The following is a 27,996-nucleotide window of genomic DNA, read 5'->3' on the forward strand; positions in this document are numbered from 1 at the left end:
GCGGCCTCAGTCGGGCGGAGCGGTCCGCAGGTGGTTGTGAGGCGGCGGCGGTGGCGGCGGCGCCCCGGCCGGGGGGCGCTTCGACCGGTCTCCCTCCGCGTCGGAGCCCCGCAGGATGAACCGCGGCCACCGGGCCGGTCCTGCCGCCGCCGGCCTCGGCACCATGGAGGTGAAGAGCAAGGTGGGTGACGGGGCGGGGCCGCGGGGCTTTGGGGGGACGAGACAGAAGCCGAGCGGAACCCAATTTAACCTTCGACCCCCCCCCCCCGTCAATCAGTCGTCGAGAAGCAGCGTGGCTCGGTGGAAAGACCCCGGGTCATGGGTTCGAATCCCGGCCCCGCCACTTGTCAGCTGGGTGACTGGGCACGTCACTTCATTGGGCCTCAGTGACCTCATCTGTAAAATGGGGATTAATTGTGAGCCTCACGTGGGACCACCTGATGACCCTGGATCTCCCCCAGCGCTTAGAACAGTGCTCTGCACATAGGAAGCGCTTAACAAATACCAACATTATCAAGTGGGACAACTTGATGACCCTGGATCCCCCCCAGCGCTTAGAACAGTGCTCTGCACATAGTAAGCGCTTAATAAATACCAACATTATTACGTGGGACAACACCCTGTATCCACCCCAGCGCTTAGAACAGTGCTCTGCACATAGTAAGCGCTTAATACATACCAACATTATTATTAAGAAGCGCCTCTTCTCTTATCGCTTCCTTCCTTCATCCGTATTTCTTCACCTGTCCTAAGCGCTTGGAAGAGGAAAGAGCCCCGAGGTCATGGGTTCGAATCCCCGCTCTGCCACTGGTCAGCTGTGGGACTGTGGGCAAGTCACCGAACTTCTCTGGGCCTCAGTGACCTCATCTGGAAAATGGGGATTAAGTAGGAGCCTCACGAGGGACCACCTGGTGACCCTGGATCTCCCCCAGCGCTTAGAACAGTGCTCTGCACCTAGTAAGCGCTTAACAAATACCAACATTATTATTATTATTCAGTAGTATTTATTGAGCGCTTACTACGTGCAGAGCACTGGACTAAGCGCTTGGAATGGACAATTGGGCAACAGATAGAGACAATCCCTGCCCATTGACGAGTTTACAGTCTAGTCGGGCTTACTATGTGCAGAGCACTGTTCTAAACGCTGGGGTCGATACAGGGTAATCAGGTTGTCCCACGTGAGGCTCACAGTCTTCATCCCCATTTTACAGATGAGGTCACTGAGGCCCAGGGAAGTGTAGTGACTTGCCCACAGTCACCCAGCTGACAAGGGGCCAAGCCGGGATTCGAACCCGTGACCTCGGACTCCCAAGCCCGGGCTCTTTCCACTGAGCCACGCTGAGTTAGAGGTCATGGGTTCTAATCCCCCGCCCCGCCGCCTCTCAGCTGGGTGACCTTGGGCAAGTCACTTCACCTTAAATACCAACATTATTATTATTATTGTTAATTCAACAGAGACCATCCCTGCCTAACGACGGGCTCACAGTCCAAAAACAAAACAAGTAGTCTGGCGCGTATATGACCTGAATATATCTATAATTCTATTTATATTGATGCTACGGATGCCTGTCTATTTGTTTTGTTGTCCGTCTCCCCCTCCCCTTCCCCTACCCGTGTTGGGCAGGGATTGTCTCTTTCTGCTTCTGAATTGTACCTTCCAAGCGCCTAGGACAGTGTTACGCACACAGTAAGTGCTCAGTAAATATGATGGGATGAAGGCCTGAATGAATTGTCTCTCTCTGTTGCCGAATTGTACCTTCCAAGTGCTTAGGACAGTGTTCCGCACACAGGGTTCAATAAATACGATTGAAAGGATTGGATTGCCTCTGTTGCCGAATTGTACCTTCCAAGCGCTTAGTACAGTGTTCTGCACACAGTAAGCGCCCAGTAAGTACGATGGAATGAATACCTGAATGAATTCTCTTTGTTGCCGAAGTGTATCTTTCAAGCGCTTAGTACAGTGCTCTGACACAGTAAGCGCTCAATAAATACGGTTGAATGAATGACTAAATGAATTGTCTTGACGAATTGTACCTTTCAAGCGCTTAGTACAGTGCTCTGCACACAGCGCTCAATAAATACGATTGAATGAATGACTGAAGGAATTTTCTGTTGCCGAATTGTACCTTCCAAGCGCTTAGTACAGTGCTCCGCACACAGCGCTCAATAAATACGATTGAATGAATGAACGAATTTTCTCTCTTTGTTGCCGAAATGTACCTTCCAAGCGCTTAGTCCAGTGCTCCGCACACAGTAAGCGCTCACTAAATGCGACTGAATAAATGAATACATAGAGCGCTGTACTAAGCGCTTGGGAGAGGACCGCATATAGTGGAGTTGACGGACCAGCGTCCCTCCCACTGAATTCAGTCCGTTCATTCATTTAGTCGTATTTACTGAGCGTTTACGGTGTGCAAAGCACTGTACTAAGCGTTTGGCAAGTCCGATTCGGCAACAGAGACAATCTGATTAGATTGTGAGCCCGTCATTGGGCAGGGATTGTCTCTCTCTGTTGCCGAATTGTACATTCCAAGCGCCTAGTCCTGTGCCTTGCACATAGTAAGCGCTCAAGAAATGCTACGGAATGAATCCCTGGCCACAACGGGCTCAGAGTCACGAAGAGAGGGGGGAGACGGCGTTAGGAAGGCCATTCTCCTGCCCTTGTTTGTGTTTGCCATGGAGAAGGAGGGGGCCGCGACAGGGAACAAGGAGGGATGGATGGGGAGGGCGGGGATGGAATCAGGAAAAGGGCTGCTTGGAAGAAAGGGAGGGAAGAGAACAAGTGTTGGATTGACGGGAGTGTGGTGTGAATAAATAGCTTCAAAGCCGCTCCCCCAGGCATATAGTATGGGGGCCAAGGTGTAGATTTCCCCTATGGAAAAATAACAAAAAAATCCCTTTTAAAAAGTTCATTTCGCCCCCCCTTTGGGTACGGGACCACCTGCCACCATCCCCAAATTGTCCCGAGTCTCACAGCCCCCAAATTTAAGCTAGTCGACAATAATAAGGGTATTTATTGAACCCTTGCTGAGTGCTCAGCACTGTGCTCATCGCAGGGGGGCCTAGGGCACGACTAGATCAAGTGCAGTTTAAGGGAGAGCTGGTGTGTTATCTCCCTTTTACAGATGAGGAAACTGAGGCCCAGAAAAGTTAAGTGGCTTGCTCAAGGTCGAGCAGCAGGCAAGTGACAGAGCCAGGATTAAAACTCAGCGTTTCTGATTCCCCAGTCCTTTTTCTAGTGATAGCCATATATTCGGAGAGCCAAGATGGATACTCGGTGCTTACTGAACAAAATAAAATAGCCCTTTAAAGTTAGCTAGCTTTCCTTCTGGGGTAAGGAATCCGGGGTTATGATCCCAGAATTGTCCCGAGCCTTGTGGTCGAAAACCGTAAGACATGCAATAAATAGAGGCTACTTCCAAGAAAATGTTGAGGCTTCATTCATGTTTTCAGAGTATTTTGAATATGCTGAAAGTAGCACAAAGAACCCTTCATTTTGTACCCGTTTATGTAATAAAGAATTGTTTCTTTGAATTTGATCATTCTGTCCATTAACTTTTGGAATTCTTATAACCTCCGGTATGAGAATTGAACAGTCTCAGGTCAAAACCAATTTTTGAAAGTAAAAATATCATGCTCTCCCTGTGCACAGAGCACTCACTATACTAAGCGCTGGGAAAGAGAATACAGGTGGGAATTAGACACGAACCGTGGTCCCTCGGGGAGGGGGGTGCTCACACCTCCTGTTGTCATCACCGGGGGTGCAGTGTCTCTGGGAAATATTTTTGCACACTTGGAACTCTAGCAGGGCTTGAGCGCATGACTTTAGGCAGGGTTTTAATAGCCTTTCCCTCAACCGTGTCACGCTCTGTGGCCAGAAGGGCCAGGTCCCCTGCCCTGGTCGTTGCACCTGACACTTAGCTGCTTTTCCCCACCCAGAAACCCGGGTCACTGGTGGCCGGGAGCTCCGAGGAAACACACCCACCCACCCAGCCTGAGATAAGAATGGTTTATTGAATCTGAGTTGGAGCAGGATTGCCAGATCATCCACTTCCGTTGGCCAGGCAGTTTCCCGGCCCAGACAGTTTCGCTCAGCCAATCGCTTCAGGCACAGCAGGTGTCTAACAGGTGGGGCTGGTTCAGGGTCAACCCTGGAGCCCGCCCTGGGCCTGCAAGACCTTAGTTCAGGTTGCCCCTGTGGACTTTTTGGACAGATGGGTTCCTCCCGTGGACCTTGGGCAGGGGATCTGCCTGTTTAATGTCTCATCGTACTCCCCGAAGCACTTCGTCCAGTGTCGATACGATCAAATCGAATAAAGTGGATCTTGCCGCCTTGGGATTGCAGGCCTGGATCTAGGTTGCCACTGTGGAATTCTTTGACAGACAGGGCTGGTTTGGGCCCAGTTACAGGAATTCTCCACTGGCCAGCACTCGTACAAGGTCCACAGCCAGTAGGTTAGAATTCAACCCTACTGGCCCTTGACCCCTCCAGCAGATCCCTTTTAAAAGCCAGTTTCAGTTTGCTGTAGAGCCCTCTCTTTAGTTATTTTCTTGGATTCCTGCTCACCCTACTTCCTCCCTGTGGCCCGCTTCACTGCTTTGCCACATCATTTAAACATTTACATCTCATCTCCCCTCCTCCCTGTCATTTCAGTTACGTACATAACTTAATGCCCTATTGCTTCCTCGTACTGGTAATTTCCTGTAGTGGTTGTTCAGCTACTAGGTGGCCGCAAAAGCCCCTGAGCAGCAGCCCCCCTGCCTCAGGTAAACAGAACTCAATAGTATTTATTGAGCGCTTACTATGTGCAGAGCACTGTACTAAGCGCTTGGGATGAACAAGTCGGCAACAGATAGAGACAGTCCCTGCCGTTTGACGGGCTTACAGTCTAATCGAACTGCCATTCTGCCAGAACTGCCATTGCAAACTGGAGATGCAAGCTTGGAATGGAAGGTGAAAAGGAATCAGAATATGTATTGGAGTGCAATCATTTAATAATCTTCAGTTCCTTTATAGATTCAGTTTACAATTGTAGGAGGTAAGAATCAAAGACAGTATATAATTTCCTCCATCTATTCTTTCCCAACATTTAACACACAGTAAACATCTAATAAATACTATTACTATAAAGTGTTTTAAAAACCAAACCCCAATCAAAACCCCTTCCCAGGTTTCTGAATAGAGGCTCACTATATTTTTCAATAGCAAGTAGCAGAGAAATAGATATCACTGAGGAATTGGTAAGTGTTAACTCAACTCATTTTGATAGATGCAATCAAATTTTACTCAGTTATTTTTATGTGTTATTGTCTGGCACCTTTTTAGTAAAATTGGCAAGCTAAGCACCTCTCCGTCTGAGTGATGGCTAGGAAAGCAACTGAAACAATTTCGATGGAATTCCCAAGTGTTACTATTCACAGTTCTCATAATTAGACAATATATGTATTTTTTCCAGAATATTTGAAATTAATGGCTTTCAAATTCTTGGATATATGTGTTAAAACAGCTGTCTGGAAAATCTACCCTCTTCCTTAGACATTTTTCCCTAGTTGCTTGGGCAAACGTTTCTAAACAATCAAAGGGAGATTATATAATGTTAATTTTTTCTTTCTATTTATATGCAAATGAAATCAGCTTTAATTTGACTGTCTTTTCCTACCAGATTCCTTTAGTGAGATCATACTTTATTCTTCATGGTAGTGAGGTAGTTTTAATGTAGATAGACAAGTAATATAATTTCACTCTTTTTGATATTTTTCCCATGTAGTAGGAAGTTCTTCGTAATCCTAATAATAGTTTTATACCTCTTTCAACACTCTGCTGTTATATGCAGATACATATTCCAGAAGGAAAGCATTATTCTTTTCCATTAATGTTCTCAAAATATTACCATGTCAGAGGGGGGAAAGGTTGAACAAATAAATTAAATATTGAACATTTTTCCAAAGTTGAATGAATCTTTAACAGGCATATGTCCACACTAGTGGATAAAAAGTCTGTTGAGGTTTTTTGGAAGGTGGTATACTGAAAAATTGCATAGAAAGTAGAGCACACATAGTATTTTGTTGTGCATTGATGGAATAGTATACATTTTGCACTGGGAACTAGAATTCTTAAGTGCTGTGAAACCGTTTCAACTGGTAAATGAAAATCAGAGAAATTGAAACTTTGTTTTTGAGATGCCATCATAGGACTACTGACTCGAGAGGTGTTCTTCATACAAGTTTTTATTTATTTTTCGTGTGTAGGTGTGACTGAAATCAGTGAGATAGTTTAGGATATGAGTCAGAGTGAGTGGTAAGTGTACAGAATTTTTTTGCCATGAGTTGTCCAATTAGAAAACAGTAGTAGATTGAAGGAAGGTTTGGAGAGATCCATGGACCTGAGTTTGATTCACAGTGAGCTGTGAGGGAAGTGTTAGAGCGATTTGAAGGTATAAGAAGAGTTCAGTGGAAAGATCATTCATTCAATTGTATTTATTGAGCACTTACTATGTTTAGAGCCCTGTACTAAGCGCTTGAATATACAATTCGGCAACAGATAGAGACAAACCCTGCCCATTGATGGGCTTACAGTCTAATCGATCCATGGTGGATCATTAGAGGAAAGTCAGGGATGTTAGTTGGTTGATTCATGGCTGTCATGGCTCCATTCAGACTGGAGAGGAGTCCTACGACTGTACTGTAAGGAACATGGGAAAGGCTTCCTTTGGCACTGCTGTCCTCCCTACCGATGAGGGACAGGGACTTTGTGCCCGACTTGATTATCTTGTATCTCGACCTGATTATCTTGTATCTATTCCAGTGCTTACTACAGGGCTTGACATTTAGCGAGCGTTTAACAAATACCTCCGCTACTGTGGAAAGCAGTAAAGCCTAGTGGAAAAGAGCATGGACCTTGGAGTCAGAAGGTGTGGCTTCTAATCCTGGCTGTGCCACGTACCTGCTGTGTGAGCTCAGGGAAGTCATTTGATTTCTCTGTGCCTCAGTTCCCTCATCTGCAAAATGGAGATTCAGTACCTGTTCTCCCTCCTAGACTGTGAGACCTGATTATCTTGTACTTATCCCAGTGCTTAGTACAATTCTGGGTATATAGTAAGCACTTAAATACCGCAGTTATTGCCTCTTAGACTTTGAGCCCCAATGTAGGCTAGTGGCTGCACCTGAGCTGAATATTTCTGCTAAGCACCAGAGTAGACACAAGAAGATCGGATCTTGAAAATGCTGGTATATTTGATTCAGGAACACATTTTTGAATGTTTTGATTTAAGGAGCAACTTTCAGGAACCGACTGTGTTTTACGTCAGAGGACTCAATCAGCCCTTCCCCTCCTATCTTACCTCACTAATTTTTCTTACTGCAGCCCAGCTCACACGCTTCATCCCTCTAATGCCAGCCTACTCACTGTACCTCAGTCTTGTCTATGTCATTCCCGACCCCTTGCCCTCTGGCCTGAAACTCTCTCCCACTTCATATACAAAAGGCCACCACTCTTCCCACCTTCAAAGCCCTTCCCTGACTAATTCCTTGTTTCCCCTACTCCATTTCTTTTCTGCAGTGTCTTTGCACTTGAATCTGTACCCCTTAAGCTCTTAATAGTTCTTCCCCCCTCAGCCCACAGCACTTAGGTATATGTCTGTAGTTTATTTTGATGTCTGTCTTTCCCTCTACATGTCTTTCCCTCTACACTTGCAAGCTCCTTATGGGCAGGGAATGAATCTACCATCTCTGTTGGTTAACTCTCACAAGTGCTTTATGGTTCTCTGCATGATTTATAGTTCTCTGCACATAGCAAGCACTCAGTAAATACCATTGATTGACTCCCTATGTAGTGTTTGCGTTTATGTAATGCTTTATGATGGAGTTCAAAGTCCTGTGGGCACCCTGAGATATTAATCCTCATAACATTCTTGTGAGTTTTGCATGAGAAGTCCTGGAATTCAGCTTTCTCCTCTGTAAAATTAAAGGTTTCTTGCAGGTTAAACAAATATTTGAAATAAAAACTCTCTCCAGAAAATCAAGCCAAAGTGAAAGCTGACTTGCTGAAGTGAGAATACAACTGGGCGGGCTGGGGAGGGGGTCTATTTTCTGTTCAATATGTATCTGCTACTCTACGGACTGATGAACATGATGCTCTCGCCCAGTGCCTCACCTTATTCTGCACACATCCAGATGAGAGGAAGGGAAATAGAGAAAGTAGCAAGTTTCACCTATACCTAGCTGCACTTTTAGATTCTGATGTTGGCTCTCTGGAATGGTTCCTTGCCCCGACATCCTAGGCTGACCCATTCTAGATACTTCTACTTCTCCCAGAGTGTTTAAGAGTAGGAAGGTCAATGACACCAGTGAACCCCAAAGTTTGTAATTTATGTTTTTATTTTCCAGTTGCTTAGTAAGTCCTATTTTTTATTTTAGTTTGGAGCAGAGTTTCGTCGATTTTCCTTGGAACGATCCAAACCAGGAAAATTTGAAGAGTTTTATGGATTATTGCAGCATGTTCATAAAATACCCAATGTTGAAGTTTTAGTGGGCTATGCAGACATTCATGGAGACTTGCTACCCATAAATAATGATGACAACTACCATAAAGCAGTTTCAACAGCCAATCCACTGCTTAGGATTTTCATACAAAAAAAAGGTAAGCATCATGATTTGGAATGTCTCATAATAGTTAATTTCCCGGATGACTCCTGTCTTCCACACAGCAAGCATTTTGAACCTGTAAACGTTTAATTATTCTGTAGCCTAAAATGCTGAGTTAATGCTTTCTCTCATTAACTTATTTTAAGGTTTTTAGCGGTTTTAAAAATTAACATTTCTAATCTTTGCTCTTAGGCGCTTTGCTTCTATCAAAATTACTTGATTTAAGAGTGAAAGCTTCTTGAAAGTGTCATATTTTTAGCTCTTTTGTTTAGGGCATTTAACAAAATATTAGCTTTGAGGGAAAACGTCTTGCAGCAACTTATTAAAAAAAATAAAGAATAAAGAAAAAAAGAATATAAAGTGTAGACTGTATAAGAAAAGTGGGTTCTATCTTGTATTTACAATATCCTAGTAGGAATACAGGTTATTGTGATATGAGAGCCTGTACACTTGAAGTCTTAACTCCAGTGACTGAGTTTACTTGATGGAGGTTGGGGCTCAATCCGTCCTATTTATTGAGCACTTACTGAGGGCGAGCACTGTACTAAGCGCTTTGGAGAGTACAGTATAACAGAGTTGTTGTTGGGGGAACCATCCGACTCATTGCTGCATGTGCGGGCGTTCACTGCTCTGAGGTGCATTATATGGTCTGAAAGAGGAAAAAGCATGGGCCTGGGAGTCAGACGACCTGGGTTCTTGTTCCCAGTTCGCTGCTTGTCTGCTGTGTGACCTACGATGGGTCACTTAGCTTCTCTGTGCCTAGGTTGCCTCATCTAAAAAATAGGGATTGACTGAGCCCCAAGTGGGACATGGACTGTCCCATCTTGCATCTACTTCAGTGCCTCGTGCAGTGCCTGGCATAGAGTAAGTGCTTAACAAATACCAGGAGGGAAAAATTGCTTCTTCCAATGTGCCTAACTTAAAATCTGGTCCAGAATCTGGTCAGTTCATGGGTCCTGTGAAACCTGAGCCTGCAGGGCCAAATCGAGCCTCTGCCAAGCTAATGCTAGTCAGGTTCAAGTTGAATCTGGACAAACTCCACCCCCCACCTTCAAAATTAATTGATTTTACTTAGGTGGAATTTGTCTTGTGGTTCTCGGTGCCACCTTGGCCTGCATCGGAGAGTTCTGGGTGGAGGGAGCGGTGTGGAGGGAGCGGTGTGAAGGGAGCGTGGAGCTGCTTGCCCATGCATGAGTACGTATGTAACATCTGCGCAGGGTCGGCTGCAATTATAGCCTGTGCCTTTTACTGAAGAACCATTCAGAGGGCCTGCAGCACCTTCCCAAAGTACCATGCAGCCCTGCACATGAATAAATCTTTTAAAAATTTAGCATTTCCAGGCACTTATATCCTCTCTTTTCCCAAGATTCCTGGGCTTGGGCCAGGCTAGGACCATGAATCGGTCAGCTACGGTTGGGTAAGGCTTTCTAAAATGGAGCTCAGATTTTCTTTAACTGTTTTGCCAAAGATAATTTAAGATCATTACACTCTTTGTAAAGCAATGAAATGTGAAGCATAAGCATTTTTAAAGTAGCTGTAATTTGTTTTAAAGTGTCTCATTTTCTTAAAATTTTAAACTTGTTTCTGATTTCCATTTTGGATGTGGGGGGCGCCTAGGGACTTGTCCATGGGCAGTTTTTTTAAGCCTTTTAAAGGTGTGGTACAGGAAAATATTGAACCAAAATGCTTTATAAAGACATTAACCTAAAACCTCTAAAATGTAATTGCAATCCAGAGTGCTCGTTCAACAGGTAGAAAGCTTAACTCCTTCAACCATCATATGACAAAAGCAGATAAGCCACTTTGTCAGAATGGGATTATTGGAATTTCAGTGTAACACCGTATGTTTTTGGTTATTAATGGAGTTGTGACATCAACTTGAAACTTTATAAGGCAATTTAGTCTTCACTGTTCTCAGTGGACTAAGCCTTTTTTCAGCCTTTTAAGTACTTGCAGAACTTCAAGCTTGTGTTTACTGTCAATAAAAATGTCACAATAATAGTTAGAAGACATTTGTGTAACAAGCAACCATTGCTTTCTTATGCTTATTTGAAATTCAGTAATTGAATTAGCCGGTCCAGCTGAATTTTTATAAATCAGTGGAAATAGAAACTAAAAGACGTAAACCTATGGGCAGGGAACGCGTCTACCATTTCTGTTATAATCTACCCTCTCAGGTACCTAGTTCAGCATTCTGCACTCAATAAATACCATTGATCAATTGATTGGGGCCTCTAGTGCTCATATTTTATTAAAACTAATTGCCCTGTTGAAATTGATTTTTATTATGGCAGGTGTTCTTAGGCTTAATACAAGAAAAACCTCAAGGCAAGTTAACATTTGATCTTTAGAAAGTGATTAATACCTGTAAATGTAATCAAGATTACATAAGTTTGAGGGAAATGTTGCATCTGAGAGGATGCTTGTTACCTATCAACTAAAGGCGAAATGAGGGGGTCAGTTTATGGGTTCACTTTTTGATGGTTAATTTTGACCCCTTTTTCTTGATCCTAAAAAAAGAACTAAAATTAAAGTAGCTGCCTAAAGTTGCTCCCTCATAGCAGTTAGGCACTTTGGAAGAACACTTTGTCTTTTTCAGATTTATAAGATATTGTTTATCACATTGCCCTGCTTCAAAGCACCAACCAGCCCAGAAGTGATCTGAGGAAAAAGAAAGTTGATGTTCCCCAGTAGAGTGTCTTATTTACTGTCAGAACTCTCATTCAATTGTAAGGTCGTCGTGGATCCTGTCTACCAAGACTGTATTGTACTTTCCCAAGTGCTTTAGTAGAGTGCTTTGCACACAGTAACTGCTCAGTAAATACCCTTGATTGATTTACAAGGAAATTCTCTTTACACTTTTATTGTGGGTAAATTTGGGAAGAGAACAGTGGAAATGTAATACTTTTTCAGTATAAACAAATAGGAAATGCATTCAAAATGATTAACATGATAGAATTGTATTGTTTATATACACACATACAGTCATTGGTATGTGAAGTGCTTTAATGAAAATTTTTAATAGTGAACCTATAAACCAGTCATGCTGTTGAACATAAGGAGTGGAGGAGAGTTCACCTGCTTATTTAAGGTGCCTATCACTTGGAATCAATCAGTGATATTTACTGAACTCTTACTGGGTGTAGAACATTATACTAAACCCTTGGAAGAGAACAACGCAGGAGATATTTTGGTGGGTTGGTTTTTGAGTCCAGTCAGGTGTTGGTTTCAGAAACAGGGTGAGAGGGAGAAATACCATTGCGGGCCAGCCTTTTTATTTTATTTTTTAAAATAATGTGGGAGTCTTCTGGCTCTAATCATGCTCACATAATTCTGAAATTAAACACAAAACACTTTCTAGCATCATTACTTAAAATACAGTGAAAAGGAAGAATGTTTCATTACTTGATAAGGTTGACTTCAGCCAGTGCTGAAGCCCGGGAACTAAAATCTAATGTGCTTGGATTGGAAAATTGTAATAACTGTAACTTATATAATTTCCTACATTTCTACCCAGTTGAATAATTTATGGCCCTTTATAAGCACGACTTGTTTTTTTTATTGAAGTGGGTAAAGTTTCTTATGAAAGTGGACCTTAGTTTAGAATGTCTTCACTTATGCTTGGTCTAATTTGCAGTGACTGCAAGCTCCTCTGTTGCATTACAGCTTCCTAAGGGCTTGATACAGTGCTTTGCACACAGTAAGTGCTCAACAGATAGAATTGAGTCCATGTGTTCTTTTATAGAGGCCTATTACATTATCTAATGTAGTATATAAATTCATGTGTCAATGATTCAGCCAATTTCTCAATAAGTACCACTGACTGATAACTAAGTTGCTGTTTATGAAAAGAAATCTTTCGCATAGATAAGACTTTTTTTTTTGCCATAGGCATATTTTGAGAAGGTTTATCTTGCACTCCAACCCATAATTCAGTATTATAGTAGATAAATTTCAAAGGGGAAAATGTGCATTATTCTATGCATGAAGGCAATTGTATTGATAAAGGAATTGGCTGTAAAAAAGATTCTCATCTGCTTTCATAGGGTTAAAATGGAGTTTTAAGTTCATAAACTCATTGCCAGGTGGAATGAAAGCTTATTTTCACCATTTAATTTTCAATATAGTATTTTTAGAACCATCTCAATAATCACTTTTAGCAACTACATTTAAAAGTGTGTTTTTTGAGTGGGTATTATTAAATCTTGATGGCCCTTAATATTAGTTAACCTAAGGAACACAACTTTCATCAAAATCCTTGAATACTGCTAAGGATATATATAGTTGTAATATCAAAATGAGTTTGTAAACGCACTTTGAATATTAGTTTGTAAACATGAAAGTCACTTCCATTATAGTATTTAAACCTACAGAATGTTAAAGTGGGAAAGCAACTAATTTTTGGACATTCATTTTTACACTAACACCCTGTGCTGTGGCTCTCTGCCAAAATATTTCTTTTCACAGTTGCTGTGAACTGATTAGCTAGATGGAAGACAAAGGTCCTCTTGTCCTCAGACATATTGCTGTTCAGAATTAGTAGGAGGTGGGGAGGTTTAACCCAAATGTGATTGTGTGGCCAGTTCATGCAGATTTTTTTTCATGGACAATCTTTCTTAATTTTTAAAAAATCAGTTGTTCTTAATCAATTGGGTCTTAAATTTGTATGGATTGATATCTTTGAAGTAGTACAGACTCCTCCTTGTTAGAAATTTTGGTATTTGTCAAGGACCTTCTATGCCAAGCAATGTACTGAGAGCTGGGGTAGACATTTCAAGTGCTTAGTACAGTGCTCTGCACATAGCAAGTGCTCAGTAAATAGGATTGAATGAATGAATACTAGGTAATTAGGTCCCCCATGGGGCTCACAGTCTACGTAGGAGGCAGAACAGGTTTTGAATCCCCATTTTGCAGGTGAGGAGAACTGAGGCACAGAGAAGTTAAGTAACATGCCCTAGGTCACACAACAGGTGCCTGGCAGAGCCAGGATTGGAACCCAGGTCCTCTGACTCCCAGGCCTATTTTCTTTCCACTGTCATGCTGCTTCTCAAAAAGATGGCTTTGTGGTGGGGTTACACTGTCTCCAAATTTACATGAAATTAATTGTAATCCATCCAGAAGCTGTGGAAAAATAGTAAGAAATTCCTATATGCTTTTCTGTTCAGCAGAGATTGTGACTTTAGTTTGTTGTTCAAAATTAAGTTCAAACTAGAATATCACAGCATTAAATGAGTTGAGTCTTTGCAGGAGGCTGCAGAAGATTTCCCAGTGACTGTGATAGTGTTCTTTTTCATTTACAATGAGTAGCTTATTCCCTGTAGTGGAACAGCAGCCTTCTTGTCATCATAAGGTACCTTATAGCAGGCATGCTATCTCTAAATAACTGCACACCTCTGAATGGCTATCTCCATCAGAGTCTTCAGCTTTTTAAAAATTGGTGTGAGACATCTTAATCCCAGAGGATTAAAATGGTGATTGAGAGATTTTAACTTCTGCATGTATTCTGACATTTTGCACTGGTGCATTGGATTGTTGGCATTGTCAGGTCCCTTTTGGAATATGATTCCTCTGAGCTGTAATTGATTTATTGACATTTTTGTCATCTGTTTCTAAACGAAGTTGACTCCCGATTCAACGGTTTCTTTGTTGTCTGTCTGGGGACTCCCTACTCCTTGAGACTGTGACCCAAGCTGTGGGCAGAGCTTCTTCTGGGTTTTATCTCAGCCCAGGTGGAGAGGAGGTGAGGAGGGATTTCCATATCTGAAATGATCAGCTGAAACATTAGAGCTGTTTGGTTCGGGGTAGGGTGAGGAATAAATAAGAATGATAATAATGGATATTTGGTAGGCACTTTCCATGTGCCAAACACTGTGTTAAGTGCTGAAGTAGATACAAGATAATCGGTGGTATTATTCACCTATATATCAGGTGCTAGGGAGAGAATCCGTTAGATGGATCTGTTACTTGGATTTGTTATTCAGCAAATTCTAACCACAAAGTTCTAGTTTCGGGATGAGCAGGCGGAATACCTTTGCCACGAGATTTTGTCCTTGGGAAGAGTCCCTATGCACGGACCCACTCTAAGTAGGAGAAGTTTGATCAGTGGATCAGAAAGAGGGTTAGAAGTAGGTGAGGTGGTGGCAGAAAGCTGGGGTAGGGGAGGGGCAATAGGGAGAAAAGAGGGTAGAGGGAAAGATGGCAGACAGCTCTTTTGCCTCATTTTCCCTGTCATGTACAAATTTTGGGATTTTGGGGGTCCACCTCAAATGTTCCCATTGTCAGGCACAAACGTCTTCAGAAAATTGTTTGTTAGCCATAATTACCAAGCCATCTCTCTTGGAGAACATCCCCCTCATTGGCAGCCACTGCAGGAAATTCCTATCAGTCAGTGGTATTGAGCGCTACTGTGTGCAGGGCCTTGTGCTCCTCCTGTCTTTCGGGCTGCTGCCAGAAGCAAGGAGGCAGAAGAATTGTTTTAAGGATATAGTAAAACAGCCTCAGAGCGGCATTTCTGCTGAAAATAGGATATAAGCTGCAAGGGATAGACCGTCATCATGTAATGCATTAAAGAAAACAGTGGTTTTCAAGCAGTAGTTTCATAAGGCGTGTGAGACAAGTTAGAAAAAGCGAAAACAACACAGGGCACTATAAACATTAAATATGACAAAACAAAGGACAGTTTGGGAATGCACATTGGGCTTTTTGGCCTGACAAACACCCACAGATGAATTTCATCTGAGTACAAGAAACAACTATATATCTATTGTTTGAACACTTTTGGCTTTCATTTGCCATTTTAGTGATCTTATATAGTGTCTTTTTACTTGTTTCAAGAAATATATGATGTGGCGCTCTAATTGGGTCTAAGGAGGTTTTAGAGGCTAACTTTTATAGTATGTTCCATAATGTGGGAGTTACATTCTTGAAGAACCATCTGCCTTCTTTTCTAGACTCCAAACTCCTGATGGGAAAGGATTGTGTCTACCACTCTATTGTATTGCGCTCTCCCAAACGCTTAGTACAGTGCTCATGAATGGTATTTATTGAGTATGTATTTTGTGCAGCGTACACAGTGATCTCTGCACACAGTAAATGCTAAATAAATGCCACTTGCACACTACTGTTTCTCAAGACATTTCACTGGGTTCTATCCACAGAAGCAAATACTTGGAAGAATGTTTCCCAGTTCCGCAGTAGCATTCTACCCGAGACTAGTGAAAACAAACATTTTTAAAACTGAGTATACTTTTGACTGAAATCATTATTATAACTTGAAACTTTTAGTTTCAATTCCAAGCTTTTGTGGATATGGAGGAATATTGGATTGAATTACCCTCTTGAAGTGGTTATTTTCTGTCAAATCTGAATTATGTTTGCTTCTGTTGTATTGTTTCGGGTCACTTTACATATTCTTTCGAGTGGTCAGTCTGGCATCAAGGAACATTACCTCATTTTCTAATATGAAAGCTAAGTGGGTACCAGTGTCTAAAGATGTTTGATGGATTATAAACAGTAGATCTTTTGTGCCGAAAACTAACAAAATATATTTGCCCAGCAAAGCTTCAGACTCCTTTTAAACATAATGGGAAATTAAAATCTGTTCACCTTTTATAGGTATCCAGACTCTTTCTTATATTGTAACTGACCTTCCATCTCCGTTTCATTATTTGGCCTTCTTACCCACATCTGTTGTTCTACAAAAAAACCCACAAAAACAAAAACAAAAAAAGCCTCTGGTGAAAGATTTGATGGGGAAAGTGGTAGTTCTACAAAAGTAGGTAAGATTGTGGGTTGGCCTCTGTTTCAGCCCAAATTACTGATTCAGTTCTAGCCTCTCCGGAGCAAAGACAAAAAGGAGGCAGGGTGGACAGAAACCCAAATGACCCTGCTTCTGGGTCTCCTCCTTCCCCTCTGCTCTTCACACTCTGCAAGCTTTCCCGTGTCTATTTCTGGTAACTCTGTAACCCCCTTTTTTTTTTTTGCTCCTTTTCTCCTCTCTGGGGTCTTAAGACTTTTCAAATTGCAGTGAATAGCACTTAAACCATTTCTGCATTTCTAACCTATTTTAGCTTTACCACACATAGGATTTGACTTTACCACACTGACCTCCTTCATTGCACTAGCTCTGGGGCAGGATCGCAAGGGAGCAAAGGAGGAACATTTTTAAAGGGAGAAGTCGATGGGGAGCTAGGGGAGGTGAGTTGATTACTAGGGCGAGTCACAAGGAAGGTATGACATGACCGTTTTACTTTCAAAGAAGTTACAGTCAGCTGCTCTATCATGGGATCTCTCTGACTTAAAAACAAATAAATGAGTATTGGTATGTTACTCATCCATGTTAGAGTACACGGTTATTCATCCTCTGACTTTTTGGGATCAGGAACAAATCTCCCATTTAAAACACCGTGCCTATGAGAAAATCATTTCGATCAGCCCAAATTCCAGGAACTCCCTAGACTGTACCTACTTTACTGAAATGCTCCCTCTCGAATCCCCGTAACTCTTTCAGAAGCCCACACTTTGTGGACTCAGCAGTATCCCCTTCCCTTTCCCCAGTGGGATTTACTTGGGTGTGGAGCACTGTACTAAGTTCTTGGAAGAGCACAATGGAATTAGTAAACATAAGCCCTGCCCTCAAGGTGCTTGGAATCTAGCAGGGGAGGCAGGCACTAAAATAAATTGCAGATAGGAGGAAGAGATTAGAGCTATGTACGCTATGTACATACGTATGTGCTGTGGGGAGGCGGAAGTGATGGCAGCGGCCAGCGGAGTGGGCAGCAGGAGAGTGAGGCAGCTTGTTTGGATTCGGTATTGTCTTCAGAGACCGGGATACCTACTCTTTGTAATGAATGGGTCTGTTGTTTTGTTCAACCCTTGAATTGTGGGGAAACCAAAAGCCTCTGAGCATGTGCAAGGCAGCCACTTAATGCCATTTCCCAGTTGGCTGTCGTCTTCACTTCACCCACCTTCCTTCACTGTATAGTTGTCCTTTGTAGTTGAAGACTATTGAGCTGACAGCTTTTATGAGTGTAGAGGGCAAAGGTTTTCCCTTATTGTATGACGTGCTGACTATTCCCTATTGTATGGTGTGCAGTGTCCCTTCATTTTAGGTCTTCAGTACTGTTATATTGTACTCTCCCAAGTGTTTAGTGCAGTGTTTTGCGCACAGTAAGCACTCAATAAATGTGATCGCATGGCGCATAATTAGACTTATAAGTAAATTGGCAAAGCTAAGACTAGAATCAACTCTGGCAGATTTAATACCCACCAACCTGTATGAATAAGTGGAGACTGAGTTTTGAAATGCCCAACAGCTAACTTAATTTTCAGCAAGTCAGCACGGGTTGTTTTAAAGGATAGGTAGTTGTGACTGAATATGCAGTTATTGAGCACTATTCTGAAAAAGGAAGAATGCTTTTTGCCTGACTGCCGAATAAGCAAAAGTATGTTTCTGCCAACCATTTCTCCTATAAATCGTTTGAGAAGGGGAGACTAGTAGATTAAAATAAATTACTTGTTTTAGCAATATTCTGAAACCAAAGTTAAGTGCATCACCTGCCTGCCTCTCTTTAAAATGATCAGGAACCTGGAGGAAAAATGATAAGCAGAGACTAGAATTTACCTGGTTACCTTTCCAGAGCCATAAGAATTAGAGGCAAGTAGTGAAATGGTGTTAATGAAGCATCTAGGTTGAGAATTACATATAAATTTTGTTCTATAAATTACATATATCAAATGGGCTCATAGATAAGCAGTATGTTTTTTAACGTTCTCACTAAGTAGATTGAATTTGCTTGAGGCATCCTTTTTTTTTTTTTACTTCAGTACTTCCATTTTAGTGCAGATGAATGTGGTATTTCCATTTATTGAATGGAAACATATATATTAAGGGAAAAAAAATTGGTGACTATGGGACTCTGCAAACTTTTAGTTCTTTGCCCTAATATTAATAACAGTAATGGCGGTATTACGCACCTTCTATGTGCCAGGTGTTATGCTAAGTGCTTGGGTAGGTATTGAGTAGCAGCCTAAAATAAGAAGAAAGTACTATGCTGAACATATGGAAGCCATAACTTTTAACCTTAATGCTGCCTTCAAATTTCCCTTTAATTTTCAAGCCTACTGCAGTTCTGACACTAGAACTTGTGAATGGTCTGGAGGCTTAAATTTGTACAGATTCATCCAGCTTGTTAAAAGTGTATTATGTTTAACTTATTGAAGCTTTTTAAGATTAAATTAGAAAATACTGAAAAAAAAAGGAAGACAGGCAAACCCACACTCACAGAACTCCCCTTTGGCTAAGTTAACCTCAAATGATTTTATTTAAGTTGTGAGAAAATAACAAGTATGCCTTACAAGAAACTGGTTTTCAGATGTATCCTGTTACCACTGCTGCTGTTTTGAAAGAGAATACTTTGGTTCATCATGCTTTTCGATCAATAATTTATTAAGTGCCAGCAGGGTACTAGAATCATTTACTTTTTAATTGTACATGAGGGTTTTTTTAAATAAAAATTGACCTTTAGTGTGAGGTGGTTTAGTAGTTTAGTTGACATCTCCTTAGTTGGCATAATTATGTATTGAATAGCCCAGAGTTAATTTTTAAGCCAATACCTCATCCGGTTGCTATTGCCTGACAAGGAACACTTTTATTTCCAGTACAGTACAATGATTTATAATGTTCTTACAGATAGATTGATATTTGAATGACCTTTTTATACAGAGGCGATACGAAATTTTTTTGTGTTTTTCTTTTCAGAAGAAGCGGACTACAGTGCCTTTGGTACCGATACTCTGACAAAGAAGAAAAATGTCTTAACTAACGTATTACGTCCTGACAACTCTAGAAAGAAACCCCACATAGTTATTAGCATGCCTCAAGACTTCAGGCCCGTGTCATCCATCATAGATGTGGATATTCTCCCGGAAACACACCGCAGGGTTCGTCTTTACAAATACGGAACCGAAAAACCACTAGGATTTTATATCCGGGATGGCTCCAGTGTAAGAGTAACAGCACATGGTTTAGAGAAAGTCCCAGGAATCTTTATATCCAGACTTGTTCCAGGTGGCCTGGCCCAAAGCACAGGCCTATTAGCTGTTAACGACGAAGTGTTAGAAGTAAATGGCATAGAAGTTTCCGGAAAAAGTCTCGATCAAGTTACAGACATGATGATCGCAAACAGCCGTAACCTGATCATAACAGTGAGGCCAGCAAACCAGAGAAATAACGTTATTAGGAACAGTCGGACTTCTGGCAGTTCGGGGCAGTCTACAGATAATAGCCTGCCTGGCTATTCTCAACAATTTGAGGCAAATTTCGAACCAGAAGATGAAGACAGCGAGGAAGACGACATTATCATTGAGGATAACGGCGTGCCACAGCAAATCCCGAAGGCCGTCCCAACTACTGAGAGCCTGGAATCATTAACACAAATCGAACTCAGTTTTGAGTCAGCCCAAAATGGTTTTATTTCTTCTAATGAAGGGAGTTTACATCATACAGCAAGTGGCATTAACATGGAGTATGAGATGTGTGCTCCAGACCAAAAGCCCTTGGAAGAAGATGGAACTGTTATAACATTATGAAGCTAATTTGAGTGTTCGGCTGGCTTTTGTTGTGAGGGGATTTTTTGTTGTTGTTGCCGTGGTTTTCTGTTTTGTGGTTTGTTTTGGGGTGGGGGTTTTTTTGTTTGTTTTTAAGTGAAGGTGCCATAGAACTTTTAAATTAGTCTATGAAAGGCATATGAGTGAACCTCTTAATCTACCAAGCACTACAAACCGGGATAGGCAAGAGAAAGTAGTGCTGGGTGTTTTAAAAATATTAATTATATCAATTTGATTATTTAGTCTTGGGGTAACGCTCAGTCCTGAAGGATCAGAGGCAAACAGGGATTGATTAAAGAGGAGCTTTTGGGTGATGAAGTTACATATTTACTTTCTGGAACTTTGTACGAGTTGCTACTGATTTTAGAGAGTTAAGTTTTCAGTATATATGAAATATATTAGGTAACTCTCATGAAAAATAGTTGTTTGCTAACCAACCACACGGAGCCCAGTACATTTACGCCTTAGTTAATGCTCTTAACTGAACTCTTCAGGTTCTCTTGTGAAGGTCTTACTCATCCTCCTTTGAACCAGTCCTCTTGGCTTTGCAGTATTTTATGACCTTGATTTCTTTAATATTTATGTTGTTACTTGGGCCAAATGATTTTACTAAGTGTAAAATTTAAATCTGTAATGAATCAATTAGCTACTCCGAAAAGTTATATCCCATGTCTATTATGAAATGTTGAGGTCGTTCTGAATGTAATGAAAACTTGGTGAAAATGAACGCAGCCGAGCTGGTGAAATAATTTGCCGATCAATTCCATGGGGACATAGCTTAATATTTAAAGGCAGTTCTTTCCCTGATTGTGTTTATGGTAGTTTTTTTGGCTTTCCGTAAACAGTAGGCATTCCTGTTCCTCATTCTCCATCCTCACTTTTTAATGAGTATTTCCCTTTGATTTTTGGGATTGATTGCACTTGTGCCTTTTATGTACTCTGTGAATTTTATTGGTGTAAAATGCACTTGAATGAAGGGGAGAAAATGATTCACAGATACGGGATGAACTTGTGCACTTTTTTATAAAATTTTGTTTCATGTAATAAGGTTTTTCTGTGCGTCTGATATGGGACACTGCCTACACTATGGAAGATAGAGGGAGGTATTCTTGTGAAGTGAAAGGTGGAGTGTGTCATTAGTGTTATGAGCATATTTTTATTGCTTAACACCTGTATCCGTATAGAATTAGTAATGCTGCTAACTTTCATCCTTTGTCCAGTTTTTGTTGAATTGTTTATGCATGAACACTACAGTGTATGTATATAGATTTTAAGAATATTATAAAAAAGTGCATAAGTCTCCAACACGTTTTATGGCCGAGTTCCCATTCTTGATTATTTATTAACTTTATAATGGGGCTAGTGTTTAAGAAAGGATTAGCCTTTATAAGAAATGTGTGCTATTGAAAAGTTGTGACTCCGTTTTGAAGGATGATTCTATACTGCTAATTTATATAAAGAATGAACGTCTTGAGAGAAGTATTTTGGACTCCTGACATCCTGAAATGGATGTCCTCACAGAACTACTGAACCGGTGCTTATTGCACAGAGTTTGTGATGGCCTGCCTGCTTTAGTCCTTACGATTGAATTCTCGTGGAGAGCTTCCATCCATAGAAACTATTATTATTTTTCTAAAAACATTTTTTACAAGAATGGAAAAATAAAACCTAAAAGAAGTTTCAATTAGTTTTTTATGTAAATGGTACGAGGGTTGAATGGAAGTTTTTTCATTATAAAAATGCTATTAATCTTTCAAATGCTACCTCTCAAATTTTTTTTTTTTTTACAAAAGTTTAACATCTTAAAAGTCCTCCTGGAAAGATTACTTTGAAGTGTGGCTCTTAAATCGTGATTTTTAAGCTGTTAAAATCCAAACAATCATATTGTACGTATATATAATTGAAAGTGGAAGCTGCTAATTGAATTTCTTGTCTTACTAATTATTCTCTCCTAGACTTTGGTAAATGAAAGTATTAATTTGCAGAACAGTTCATTTTAAGTGTGTTGGAGAACCAATATTTCTTGGTTGGCACGCTGAAAATAAATCACTGTAGTGGGAAGAGAGATAATGTCCTTAAAGGGCACCTTATATCGATGGCAAAATGCTGACAGATTCAGAAAAAATGATTCCATTCTAAATTCCTTTCCTGACATAGTTTTAAGTAAGTTGAGCCTAACTGTGAATTTTATGTTCTTTGTATCTTAAGTAAAATTAGGACGATGCTCTCATGAGCTGTCAACAGAAATGTATACTTTTGTGAATATTATGAATTTTCTAATTAAATTTTACACGCAACATGATTTTTACATGAATGAAACCTGGTTCAAACTGTCAAAAGTCAGTATTTTTACTACAACTTTAATATAAAGTGTACATTGCTATCACACTAAAATGAATTTTGATTTTTTTGAAAAATTAAAAACTAGCTTGAGCTGTACATTTCTTATATTTTTTACCAACTAGAATAATAAAAATATTAGAATTGTATAAAGACAATTGGTTTGGATAACTGTCGTATGAGAGGAAATCAAAATGGGTGAAAAGTATTCTGTTTCTCTGCTGACGGCTAAGATGAGTAAGCAGGCGATATCCCCTTTTGTTCTTTTTCAGTCAAAATCCATCCACCTTTCCGGGAGTATCAGGTTGTAAACCATCTCATCCCTGGCTGCTTAATCCCTTCAGTCGAGCGTGATTTTGCTCACCATCATCTAATACGGGATCAGAGATCCGGGCAGGAGAGTTGGCCATTCAGTGCTTTGGGTTCGGTGCACCTGCTCGGCCGGAGGTCGACTATTGCAACAGATAAGCTTGGCCCGAGATGACGTTGATCCTGCATTTCTAGCTCCGGGAACCCCCAACTAGGATCCCTACAAGTTAAGGGCAGTAAGGAAAGCCCCCAAGCTCCTTTGAATCGGAGATCATTTGGGGCTAGGAGCAACTTTCAGTGGATGAAGAGATTTTTATGGCATTCAAAACCTTCCATTGTAATGACTCATTCGCAAGCGCAGGAAGTACTTTTTCGGCCAGTTGGTAATTCCGTCGTTCTGGAGACACTCACGTTGAACGATAAGAGGGACATGTTTTCTTCTTTATTGAGCTGATCTGTACCTCTAGCAGTTTCTCATCTTGCTGTGGATGGGGATCCTTGAATCTTTGTGATCTAATGCAAATGGAAAGTCTAAATGACAAAACCTAGTGCATGTCACCTAATGATTAGCCACCGGCATGGAAAAAAGCTATAATGGAAATAATTCTATTGCAATAAAGAGGCTCTCTGCTTTGAGAAGTAAAGATTCTGAGCTTCATCTTTGTCCTCAGATCAAATATAATTTTCACCCTAGTTAGGCTGAACAAGATGATTACCGAAAAAGGGGGAAGGAGGGTGTCATTCCATAAATACTTGTCGAAAGGCGTATTTTATTTAAAGTAGACTTGCAAGGGAATATTGTAGAAGCATTTTGGGCCTGTACTGCCCTCAAGAGGTATGTCGGAAGTAAAACAAAAAAGTCACGTCTGCCTCCTAGCTCAACATAAATCATATTGGGTGAGTGGATTTTTGCAAAGCCAAAAAATCGAACAAAAGAAGAAATTTGATATAAGCGTGTCTTTGGAGGAAGTCAGTAATAGTAGAAAATGGCAGTTGCTTGAGTTATCCCAGCCAAGGGGTGCCCACTCTTCACATTGACTGTGGGATGGAGCGATCATTCAATGGTATTGGATGAGCACTCGCTCTGCACAGAGCACTGGAGTAAGTGCTCAAGCCTCAAAAGCGTGGTGCAGTTGGGCAGTGAGGTGGGAAGGGAGGAGGAAAAGAAGATTGTAAGCTCCCTGTGAGCAAGGAACGGGTCTACCACCTCTACTCCCCCAGGTACTTAGTACATGTTTTGCACTGTACTGAGGGCTCAAAAACCATGGAATGATTGAGAAGAGGAAAAAATATTCACCCATGTTTCTCCTATCTGCCGCTTTTGGGCCCTTGCTGCGGAGCTAAGGGTCAGAGGATGGCACTCCGGGACCAAGGGGGCGCACCCACCTAAGAAATAGGGAGGAGCCATCTGCCTGCCTGCCTCATCCCCACATCGGTCCAGCGGGGCGCAGAGCTCCGGCCTCACAATGTCATGGCAGCCCTGTGCCCCCACAAGGCCTTCGTCTCCTTGAGCGGCCTGGGCACCGTCCAGCCTTGGGCCGTGGCTGCCCGGGGAGAGGTCTGGCACCGCGGCCGCGGGCCCTCGCCTGTGAAGGTGATGTTTGCATGGCACTGCAGGGTGCTCGTAACACTGAATCTGGACCTTAAGGCCCTGCTGAACCCCTAAGCCACCCAGGCTGGGTGAAGTGGAAGGATGGTCCCCCTCCCGGTAAGGCCTCGAGGTGGGAGCAGGAGGGAGTGCCCGCATTCAACCTCCAAAGAACCCTCTTCCCGTGCCATACCTGGATCCTGCCCAGTGCACAACCCACCTCTATAGAGCTGCTCTGGTCTAGCTTGCCCACCTTGGCAGGCACACTAGCTGTGTGTGGGGGTGGGGGAGGGAATCTGACCCCCTCCAGGGGAAGGGGTTGGCCCGCCCCCCTAGGGCACAGGGCCTTTTTGAGTTGCCATGCAAGGCAGTGAGGGCAGTGACAACTGGTTACCAGTCCGGAGGTCAAATCCTGTCCATCGGAAGGTAAGGGAGAGAGCTACCATTTTGGCTCCACCTCCGGCCCCTTTATGTGGCTACAGTGCCCACCCACAAAGAGTAGATGCAAAGCTAATGGTGGTGGTGAGAAGCAAAGCAGCGTGGCCTAGTAGATGGAGCATCACCCTGGGAGTCAGGACCTGGGTTCTAATCTTGCTCTGCCACTTGTTTGCTGTGTGACCTTGAGCAAGTCACTTCTCTATGTCTCTGTTCCCTCATCTGTAAAATGGGAATTAAGACTGTGAGACCCATGTGGGACAGGGACTGTGTCCAACTGATTTGCTTCTATCCACCCCAGTGCTTAGTACAGTCCCTGGCCTAGTGGGTGCTTAACAAATACCACAATTATTATTATTATTGGTGCTGAGAGTCCTTGGGACATCTCATTCAAATAGAAAAGGGACATGACTAAACGATGGCTTAATCTGAAAACAGTGCAATACAGGAAGAGGAAATGGACAGTGCGAATGGGCCGGGGATTGGGGGAAGAAAAGCGTGGATCTGAAATATATGCAGATGGAAGTCGATGTGTGATTTTTCCAAGTTAGCAAGCCACGTGGGGTTTGTATTTTCAGAGTGAATTTATTTGGTTTCTACTTGGTTTCTGAACAATCCAATAGAACAAAATACTGTGAGGATCAGTAGTTTTGGAAATAGTAACTCACTGGGGTGGAGAATTGAGGAGATGGGGCCTTGGGGGCTGGATTTTGAGGGGGAAAGGAATGAAGAGGAGAGGGCTGGGGAAGAGGATTATAATAAAGGGAAAAGGGAGGGGAAGAAAAGGTTAAGGATAATTGTGGTATTTAAGCGCTTATTCTGTGCCAGGAACTGGGGTAGATACAAGATAATCAGATCGGATGCAGTCCCTGACTCACACAGGGCAGGGTCTAAGAGGGAGGGAGAATGGGTATTTTACCTGATCTCCATTTTATAGCTGAGAAAACAGAGGCACAAAGAGGTTAAATGACTTGCCCAGGATCACACAGCAGGCAAGTGGCAGAGCTGGGATTAGAACTCGGTCTCCTGACTCTCAGCCCTGTGACCTTTTCAGTAAGCCTCGCTGAGAGGGAGGGAAAAGGGAACTTACTTTCCTCGGCTGCCCTATCTTCCCATCATCGACGCCATAACCAGCCAAAGGGCAGCGACGGCGACGCCGGTCCGTGGCGGATCGGCCAGACTGGAGCCGCGGTCACCTCTACCCCGGGGCATCTCCCAGGCTGTCTGCAGGGACCGGGGAGGAGTAGGGCATCGGGGTGTTGGGGCTGAGGGTGAGAGGATGGTCCAACCAGCCTGAGGGTCAACTGCTGTCAGGGGGCAAAAAGTGAAGTCACCTTCTTGGCTCCAAAAGGGTGGGTGGACGGATTATGGCTGCCTGCTCTGCCCAGCAAGCTGTGGGTAGGGGGGGTAGGCTAAAGTCTTTTTCTGCTCCGTGCCAATCCCATAATAATAATAACAATGATCATGATGATAGTATTTAAGAGCTTACTGTGTGCTAAGCACTGTTCTGAGCGCTAGGGTAGATACAAGGTAATCAGGTTGATCCACGTGGGGCTCACCGTCTTAATCCCCATTTTGCAGATGAGGTAACTGAAGCACAGAGAAGTGAAGTGACTTGCCCAAGGTCACAGAGCAGACAAGTGGCGGAACCGGGATTAGAACCCGTGACCGTCTGAATCCCGGGTCTGTGCCCTATCCACTAAGCCATGCTGCTGCACATTGCAGTGCAGTACTGCTACTGAAAGCAGGAGTTGGTAAAATGGGATTTAGAAAATCCAGACGTGTACTTTGAACTGGACTGTTTACCTTTAACAAAGGCAGCAGAGCTTAGAAACTTTACTGGTAATTCAGCCTGCAGATTATATCGGGGAAACATTCCTTTCCCACTGAACTTCTTACAGATGTCAGAAAGCAAAAGGAAGTGACATTTCTCTGCTAAAAATCAAGGCAGGTTACCCATGAACAAAAGACCATAGTATCCTCTTATCAATCAATCGATGGTATTTATTGAGTGCTTAGTATGTGCAGAGCACTGTACCAACTGCTTGGGAGAATATAACAGAATTAGCAGACCCATTCCTTTGTTCTTTAGGTTTTCCTTAATGCTCACAAGTGCTCTAGGCTGCTGCCAGGAAAGATATACCTCGGCTGACTCAGTCACAGATTATTTTTTAGTGACTCACCTCTAAATCATTAACTGGTTAAATAACAGAAGAACAAGGGGAAGGGGGTGAGAGGCTGATGGTGATTTAAATATAAGGTATTCACAAATTACCTTAAGCCATCCTGAAATATGTGTCTCTATTTTTCAGGTGAAGAATGGCTGGCCTGAAATTCCCTTGATGAAAGAGATCTATGAGGGTCTAGCTCAATCTTGCTAAGAAAGCTCATGCTCAGAGCAAGTCACAGGTTATGTTGGGAGATTTGTAAAGGTTACTCTTTAAGGGAGGAGGGCAAGTTGGCCAACAGCATTTTATGGGTAAGTTAAATTATGCCCTTCTGAGCCTGGTGCAGTTTATATATAAAAGAAGGGGATTTGACCATTCTTTTGCAGTAGGTCTCAACATTTTATATACAACTGTTTTGGAGGTGTCATAATTTTGAGTGCTAGTCAAGAGACGCATTGCATATCGAATCATGGTATATATATCACTTGTCTGGTCCGCCAAACTATCCTTGGCATTTTGTTTTTCTTCCTGCCCCAGGAGGACTGTAGCGAACCACTGTGGGAACAATGCCAGGATGCCTGGCACACAGACCTCAAACAGTAGGAACAATGGTGAAGTAGGAAGTAGGCCAGTATACCAGGAAGAGGGATGGGAGAAAAGTCCTGTACTAAGAAAGGTCAAATGAACCAGATTAGCTGACAGTCAACCTAACAATGGTAGTTATTGAGCGCTTACTGTGTGCAGAGCACTGTAACAAGCACTTGGGGGGCTGCAATACACCAGAGTTGGTGGACTCCTTTCCTGCCCTGAAGGAACTTACAGTCTAGAGGGGGAGACAGACATGAAAATAAACTATGGCTGTGTATATAAGTGCTGAGAGTGGGGTAAATATCAAGTGCTTAAAGT

The 27,996-nt window shown here is 42.3% G+C and overlaps 1 protein-coding gene across 2 annotated transcripts; it reads left to right on the forward strand.

Moving 5' to 3' along the window:
- On the forward strand, positions 1–23,543 carry PARD6B (par-6 family cell polarity regulator beta). Of its 2 annotated transcripts, XM_029070862.2 has the most exons (3): positions 1–181; positions 8,416–8,638; positions 19,403–23,543. In XM_029070862.2, the coding sequence occupies exons 1-3, from the start codon at positions 116–118 to the stop codon at positions 20,230–20,232; spliced, it is 1,119 nt and encodes a 372-aa protein (XP_028926695.1). In that variant the 5' UTR covers positions 1–115; the 3' UTR covers positions 20,233–23,543. The 2 variants fall into 2 exon arrangements, with proteins under 2 accessions (XP_028926695.1, XP_028926696.1); XM_029070863.1 differs by lacking the exon at positions 1–181 and having other exon boundaries at positions 8,555–8,637; positions 19,401–23,543.
- The last annotated feature ends 4,453 nt before the right edge of the window (positions 23,544–27,996 follow it).

This window comes from Ornithorhynchus anatinus, chromosome 8 (genome assembly GCF_004115215.2).
Source record: "Ornithorhynchus anatinus isolate Pmale09 chromosome 8, mOrnAna1.pri.v4, whole genome shotgun sequence".
In the NCBI taxonomy this organism is placed as follows: Eukaryota; Metazoa; Chordata; class Mammalia; order Monotremata; family Ornithorhynchidae; genus Ornithorhynchus; species Ornithorhynchus anatinus.